The sequence below is a fragment of the Formica exsecta genome, unplaced genomic scaffold, assembly GCF_003651465.1.
Source record: "Formica exsecta isolate Colony F162 unplaced genomic scaffold, ASM365146v1 scaffold21, whole genome shotgun sequence".
NCBI lineage: Eukaryota > Metazoa > Arthropoda > Insecta > Hymenoptera > Formicidae > Formica > Formica exsecta.
Window position 1 is genome coordinate 719,226 of NW_021849398.1, and position 8,354 is coordinate 727,579.

The following is an 8,354-nucleotide window of genomic DNA, read 5'->3' on the forward strand; positions in this document are numbered from 1 at the left end:
TCTCCTGGCTTGATTGGCGGCCTGCGCACCCTGCGCGGAACCGACGGGCCCGCCGCCGCCCCACTTGATCACATGAGGTCCCGAATTTCGGCGCGGCGGCGGACCCAGCCGCTCGCCCGGTTCCTCGGGTGGCGAGCCAAGCGCCCCACCTGCGGGCGGTGACAGGAACAAGTGAGTACGATAGCCGTGCCCCTGGTGCTCGTGATCGCCCATCGACGGGGTGTATCCGAATTCCCGGCTGCGTCGTGCGGGTCCACGTGCGCCGCCGACCACCGACTGGCCGACGCCGACGCGCGCCGCGCCGAAACGCGTTCCTAGCTGACCGAACGAGGTTCCGTAAGTGCTCCCCAGGACGGGCCGAACTTCCCCTAGTCCTCCTCCACTTAGTCCGCCACCACCGGATCCCTTCTCGCCTCCGAAATAATTCTTGCGCATAAGATTCATGACTGACTTCAGTGCACGATTTCAGATCGTTATCGGCGTATATTTCTCGTGGTGTGTATGTGTGTCTTCTTTTTGTTGTTTTTCTTTTTCTCGACCTTTTACTCGACCGTTCGGTACGTTCGGTCGATTCGGTCAGGTGTTCGAGGATGCGTGGAAGAAGACAGTGGTGGTGGCGGTGTGCGACGATCACAAGGAGGTATATGGGGACGTTTAACGTTTCTTTAGATCTTTCCCAAATCCCGATGCACGATTTCGTGTTTTGTATTTTGACGCCTTTCCGACACAAGGTCTTTTCTTTTTTTTTTTTTTGCGCGCGATCCTCTCGGGGCACACCGATAGCTGCCTAACGCATGACGGAATGTATTAAGAGATTAACGACACATTATAAACGCCAATTTGGGCGTATGATGTTTCGTCCGAGCCCAGGAGAAATCGGCGTGATATAATACCAACATCGGGATCGGAGGTTTAAGCCGCTCGTGCAAAGGCACTGACAATCAATCCCCGACAGGGGATACTCGCGGAAGTGTTCGAGTGCTTAACTTTTACCAACTTTTTACTGCCGTGTTGTACTAAAGCACTCGCGTGGTTGATCTAGGTCGAATGAAAAGAATGATAACGATCTTCTGTCGCGCGATCTCTCGACCGAAATACATGGAGGATAATCGAAACTTAACTTCGGGATACTGAGAACGGATTAAAAAAAAAAATCTATGCTCATTGTTAAAATATATTAAAATAGAAACGATAAAAGTTTGAAATTTTCAATGTCTTACTAAATATTAATATTTTTGAATTATTATATAAAAATGACACTGTAGAGCACAAAATTATCGCGAATAATTTATTTTATTTATTATTTAAATAGTATAACATTTTTAAAAATATATATGCGTCTATTTTATTGTCAGCGTATATGAAAACTATTGTTGATATTTTTAGAATTGCTAGTATTTCAGGGTATTTTTACTCTATCGAATAAAATGTAAATTTTATTAAAACATCTTAAATACGCAAGAGCCAGATTTTTCTTTTTTTTTTTTTTTTGCAACGTCTATTTATTAATGTCGTGCTCTCCGTGTTTTTAAAAAGCGTGAGCGATATAAGAAATCACGAATTTATATCTAAAACTAAGTTAACGTCACTCACACGTTATTTCTCCGCATACTATCCATAGTTCACGAAGAATGTACGAAAGAAAAGAAACTTATAAAAAAACCCGCATAATTAAAACAAGATTGATGCCTTAAAAGATAATTTTCTTATTAATCGGCATACAATATTAATATTTATAGAATACTCTTCTTTACTAACAATAAGATGAATTCCGGATATTTTTTCACACAGTTGATACATACATTTCTCCTGGCTTGATTGGCGGCCTGCGCACCCTGCGCGGAACCGACGGGCCCGCCGCCGCCCCACTTGATCACATGAGGTCCCGAATTTCGGCGCGGCGGCGGACCCAGCCGCTCGCCCGGTTCCTCGGGTGGCGAGCCAAGCGCCCCACCTGCGGGCGGTGACAGGAACAAGTGAGTACGATAGCCGTGCCCCTGGTGCTCGTGATCGCCCATCGACGGGGTGTATCCGAATTCCCGGCTGCGTCGTGCGGGTCCACGTGCGCCGCCGACCACCGACTGGCCGACGCCGACGCGCGCCGCGCCGAAACGCGTTCCTAGCTGACCGAACGAGGTTCCGTAAGTGCTCCCCAGGACGGGCCGAACTTCCCCTAGTCCTCCTCCACTTAGTCCGCCACCACCGGATCCCTTCTCGCCTCCGAAATTCTTGCGGAACATAAGATTCATGACTGACTTCAGTGCACGATTTCAGATCGTTATCGGCGTATATTTCTCGTGGTGTGTATGTGTGTCTTTTTTTTGTTGTTTTTCTTTTTCTCGACCTTTTACTCGACCGTTCGGTACGTTCGGTCGATTCGGTCAGGTGTTCGAGGATGCGTGGAAGAAGACAGTGGTGGTGGCGGTGTGCGACGATCACAAGGAGGTATATGGGGACGTTTAACGTTTCTTTAGATCTTTCCCAAATCCCGATGCACGATTTCGTGTTTTGTATTTTGACGCCTTTCCGACACAAGGTCTTTTCTTTTTTTTTTTTTTGCGCGCGATCCTCTCGGGGCACACCGATAGCTGCCTAACTCATGACGGAATGTATTAAGAGATTAACGACACATTATAAACGCCAATTTGGGCGTATGATGTTTCGTCCGAGCCCAGGAGAAATCGGCGTGATATAATACCAACATCGGGATCGGAGGTTTAAGCCGCTCGTGCAAAGGCACTGACAATCAATCCCCGACAGGGGATACTCGCGGAAGTGTTCGAGTGCTTAACTTTTACCAACTTTTTACTGCCGTGTTGTACTAAAGCACTCGCGTGGTTGATCTAGGTCGAATGAAAAGAATGATAACGATCTTCTGTCGCGCGATCTCTCGACCGAAATACATGGAGGATAATCGAAACTTAACTTCGGGATACTGAGAACGGATTAAAAAAAAAAATCTATGCTCATTGTTAAAATATATTAAAATAGAAACGATAAAAGTTTGAAATTTTCAATGTCTTACTAAATATTAATATTTTTGAATTATTATATAAAAATGACACTGTAGAGCACAAAATTATCGCGAATAATTTATTTTATTTATTATTTAAATAGTATAACATTTTTAAAAATATATATGCGTCTATTTTATTGTCAGCGTATATGAAAACTATTGTTGATATTTTTAGAATTGCTAGTATTTCAGGGTATTTTTACTCTATCGAATAAAATGTAAATTTTATTAAAACATCTTAAATACGCAAGAGCCAGATTTTTCTTTTTTTTTTTTTTTTGCAACGTCTATTTATTAATGTCGTGCTCTCCGTGTTTTTAAAAAGCGTGAGCGATATAAGAAATCACGAATTTATATCTAAAACTAAGTTAACGTCACTCACACGTTATTTCTCCGCATACTATCCATAGTTCACGAAGAATGTACGAAAGAAAAGAAACTTATAAAAAAACCCGCATAATTAAAACAAGATTGATGCCTTAAAAGATAATTTTCTTATTAATCGGCATACAATATTAATATTTATAGAATACTCTTCTTTACTAACAATAAGATGAATTCCGGATATTTTTTCACACAGTTGATACATACATAGTACAAAATAAATAAACTACATAATTCCGAGCTAACTAAATAAACAATGTTATATAAATCGCGTCAATTTGATACACCTTATATTAATAGCTCCTCCAATTTTCAAACAAGTGTCATTGTGGTATGTAAACGATACACATCACACAGTCGAAAAGCAATAAAGATCGAAAAAATCGAAACACGCTGATTCAATATGCGGAATAAATATCAATTTATCCGTTAACATCGTTGCGATTCAATTTCCAATTTGCTTTATCAAGTACAAGCTTTATAATTCGATATACTTGGTAGAATGAACGGAAAATATACATTCGTTAAATCAAAGTCGTTGAACGATAACTTAAACAATAATTTTAACGCCCAAGTCGCGTGCAAGTAGATTGTTTTAATGTTTTGTCAATTCGATACATTCCAAAAAATGGTATTCAGCTCGTCACCAAGATTCACTGGATGAAATATTATATTTTGAAATTTTATATTTAACAATATTAAATTGTTCGTTCCTATTAAAACATATTTATGCGCTATTAAATAATTTATATATTTTACATTTAAGTTTATTTGGATTTAAACTCGTTTTATATTCATTGTAATCTCACTTTCCCGAAAAATTAAATTTGTAGAAGAAATTTAAATTGATCGCAGAGAGTTAGCGCGCGACATTAGATTAAAAGAGACACGAATCACGCGTATACGTCGACTAACGTTTGCCACTTCGTGGTGAACTGTCTCGTTGTAGAAACGGCACGAGCTTTAATAGTCTCCCGATTGATCTAAAGCAGACTGCTTTGTCAGTAGCATACGGCGCAGACATAGATGCGTGAAAACGAGAAATTTATTTGATTTATTTTAACGCTGCGCGTTTTATTCGATAATGATAAGGAATGTAATTTGTATTGACTCGAATTCTTGAATATTTTTGGAACAAATTGGCTGCGTGCACTGCCAAGATTTTCCGTATTGAAATCGTCTGCTGAATAAAATCTCTTTTAATTTTAAAATATATATATATATACTCTCTAACCGTAATTTTTAAGCTAATATTAACGGTATGTAAAACTGAATAGTGCTATTTAAAAAAAATGTTTTATCTGAGATTTCTTGTTTAACAAATCTTGTTGTATGTCTTGTAATTAAATTTTACAATTTTAATATGCTCAATCATTCCAAATTATTTCGAAATAAGATAGAATTTTTGCAACTTATAATTTATTTTAAACATGTGTTTGATTGCTTTGTACAATAACGATGTAAATCAGTTAACGAGGTAAATGTCTTTTACTATTTTATTTGTTCTATAGCTGGGGCAAGGTACGTGACCGTGAGTTTATATTAGTTACTGAACTTAAAACAAGGCTATCGTTTTCTCTGTTTATATCATTTAATATGTTGTATTAAACTAACGCATATGTTTTAAAAAATGTTAGAGCATTTAAATAATAAAGATTTTCTAATCAATTTTACCAAACATTATTTATATGTGTATGTGCTATACTTTGATTTTTATTTGACATTATTTAGTTTTAATATATTAAAACAATTCACAAAAATAATAAAATATTAAAGAATTTTAAATTATATAATACATATAATTTAAAATTATATTTAGTTTCCTACACTCTATATAATGGTATAAAAATTACATATAATTTATTTATTTTTCATATTCTAAAATTAAATGTTAAATATTTTCAAGATTAACTTACTTTGTTTGTTTAAAGCAAATAAAAATAATCCCAAACGGGAAGATCGATCATCTAAGAATTTTCGTAAGTAATTACGCGTGTGACAGAAACAAATTGCCTGTAAATGCTGCAATACTGCGGCAATAAACAACGGGAATTTATCCTGCTGACTTTTAAACGAAATCCGCCGAATTTGCTCTGCTATCGAGTCACGTACTGTGGAGAAAATTCAACTTTTCCTGGCAGTAAAGCAAGTGCCGAGATTAACATTTATTCCCGGATTTACACTAAAGCATGCAGTATGTAATTTCAAATACTGTCATAATGGTGATTATATATAAAAGTATTTAAAACTATTATTAATATAACTGTGTTCTGTAATCATATTATTATGCTGGACTAAATTTTAATTAGTCTACTTAATAAATATTTCGAGAGATTTAACATTCAAATTTTGGATTATAATCCAAGACAAGAATCATTTTTTAATCTTTATTTAATTATTCTTAATGTTAAATTATTAAGCTAGAACAATTCCTTCCATTTTTATTATTTTATTCAATATATGTATATGTCAATTTTATCGATCTGTCATTTTGGTATGGTTGTACTTTGTTCGAAATTCCAAGTTAATCCCGATCGATTATTCTGGCTTTGTTGATGACTTTCATTCTTTTCTGTACAATGCAGTACACATATACACACAAAATGAATATAGTGTGGCATGATATTGATCTTTTATTTGGTCGAAGAGAAAAAACTTTGTACTTGAAACTAACTTTGCGTGTATACTTTCTTCGCAAAATCCCGATTGTTACATTAATTTCGTCGACTACGAACGGCTGCTACTACTAGAGGAAACAATCGCTCAAACTCCATGTAAATTCTGGGGTTTTACACGAATAAAGCAAGCGAGCAGTTGTCTCCGTGGTAATATGCGAGTATATAAGGACAAGGACGAGACGCGGGTCGTCTATCACCGCTGTCGGAATGCCATTACAAGCAACGACACCGATATAAAATTCACGGTTGATCAAAAGCTACAATAGTATACATAGGCTACGAGATATTAAGATCTATAAAAATTGTTTACAACATGATGAGGATTCGAACACAGTGCGTGATAATTAAATGCACTATTAGACGACGAAAACGAAAGCGGGTGATGGATAGGAATGATCAATGAATAATTTACAATTGATTTATATCGTTTCGAAATGTTCAAATAAGAGAAGACGTTTAAACATATCACGTTTTTTTGATGTTTGATTATACGAATGAAAAATATCACTTAAAATATCCTCTTGAGCGTAAAAAAAATCTATAAAATTTTTAAATATTTTTTTATACTTTATAATTTTTATGAAATATAATAAATTGTAATCATAAAAATTATAATAAAAACGAACGTGCGTTACCATTATTCGTTGGACATTTCTATAAAAGATTTTCAAAAAAAAACTTCGTGCGTACTTAATCACGGTTATTTCAGACATCAGAAAAAAACAAAGTTATTGATGTGAAAGCACGAATACTTGAAATGTCTACTTCGCTCTGTAGATCGATACTATATTGAAATATTTACGAGTAACTCGATTGGCGTGAGTGCACAGCCGTATTGCAAGGATAAAGCACGAAGTCAAAGAAAATGACGATTGTTAAAGACTTTTATCTATTTGTGTTTCCAACATTGGTGACTGTAGCGTCCGCCTTATATACATGAAAGAACTTAAACTCTGTATATATCATATGATTTCAATTAAATTCGATTCGCCATGTAAAAGCACAAATGGTATTATTCGTATCAGATATATTCAACGGTATTGAATTCCGCGTTTATTCTATTCATCCGAGACAGGTGAGGAAAAATAACGTCAAAGTCACGATAGACAGTACCGAGGCATTTATGAAACACGTGTTCCGTGCAGCCGATCGATCTTGTATTGTAATATTCACACTACACACGCGATTGTCGGCAGGGTTCGGATTCGGCATCTCTGAGATAACGGGTGACGCAAATGAATAGTGTAATTTCACCGAGGACCCCCTCGGTTGCGACCCCGCAACGTGACTTTCATTTTGTGTCGATGGAATGTAGCGTAACATTTTGCGAGTGACATTCTTATGCGTGATTTCAATTTATAAATGAATTTCCGACAAATATTCGGCTCGATACTTAAGATAGTTTGATCTTGTGCAATTCGACAAAAATAGTGCTGCGCGCAAAATGCGATCTCGCGATTTAATTTTATGGCTGTTTTATTAACATTTGGGCAAGTCAATCTCGCGCGAAAAATCGACATATCATTAATCATCGAACTATCAAGAAAATGAAGTTGATCGGTATCGCGTCAGTACTCGTGAAACCTGTGTTTCGCGTAGATCGATAACGCTTTGAAATATTTACACGCGACGTTACACGCGGATATTAACGATAACGGAGGAAGTATTTTTTTACGGGGTGAGACAGAATGACAGCGCGTATAATGGTAGCCTGATATGTAACTGCGCGTGGGATGGAAGGGAAATTTTTCTACGAATACGACGAGTACACGATAGGATTGGAGAGAGAGAGAGAGAGAGAGAAGAGCACAGACACACACGTGTATCCACACGCGATAGATCGATTCTGATTGAAATATTCACTGTATAACGCGATGTGTGCCGCGACGTCAAGGTTCCTCCACGAAGGTTATTATCTCTGCTTGTCTCGACTCGCTTGATCCATGCGATGCCACGCGATGTCAGCTCGACGGCGCGTGTCACGATGGTACCTCGGTCGAGAGTGAATACGGTCCCGAAGACGTACGCATTCGCGGCATTCACTCGAGCGAGAGAGAGAGAGCCGCGTTCTTCCGTTACTTTGAAAGATCGCGGCAGGGTGCGCGGAAGAGAAAGAGAGCTGAAGACGTACGCATTCGCGGCATTCACTCGAGCGAGAGAGAGAGCCGCGTTCTTCCGTTACTTTGAAAGATCGCGGCAGGGTGCGCGGAAGAGAAAGAGAGCAATGAATATCTATGAATCTGATTAAATTAAGAATACATTAAGTTATTACTTTC

The 8,354-nt window shown here is 37.7% G+C and overlaps 1 protein-coding gene across 1 annotated transcript in view; it reads right to left on the reverse strand.

The window, feature by feature from the left end:
• Positions 1–5,089, reverse strand: part of LOC115235024 — a 20,576-nt gene extending 15,487 nt beyond the window's left edge. The window contains exons 1-2 of the mRNA XM_029806504.1: positions 3,399–5,089; positions 1,768–2,843 (exon numbers count right to left, since the gene is read on the reverse strand). Coding sequence (XP_029662364.1) covers positions 1,768–2,249 — 482 coding nt within the window. The 5' untranslated portion in view covers positions 2,250–2,843; positions 3,399–5,089. The remainder of the gene's footprint in view (positions 1–1,767; positions 2,844–3,398) is intronic.
• Between the last annotated feature and the right edge of the window lie 3,265 nt (positions 5,090–8,354).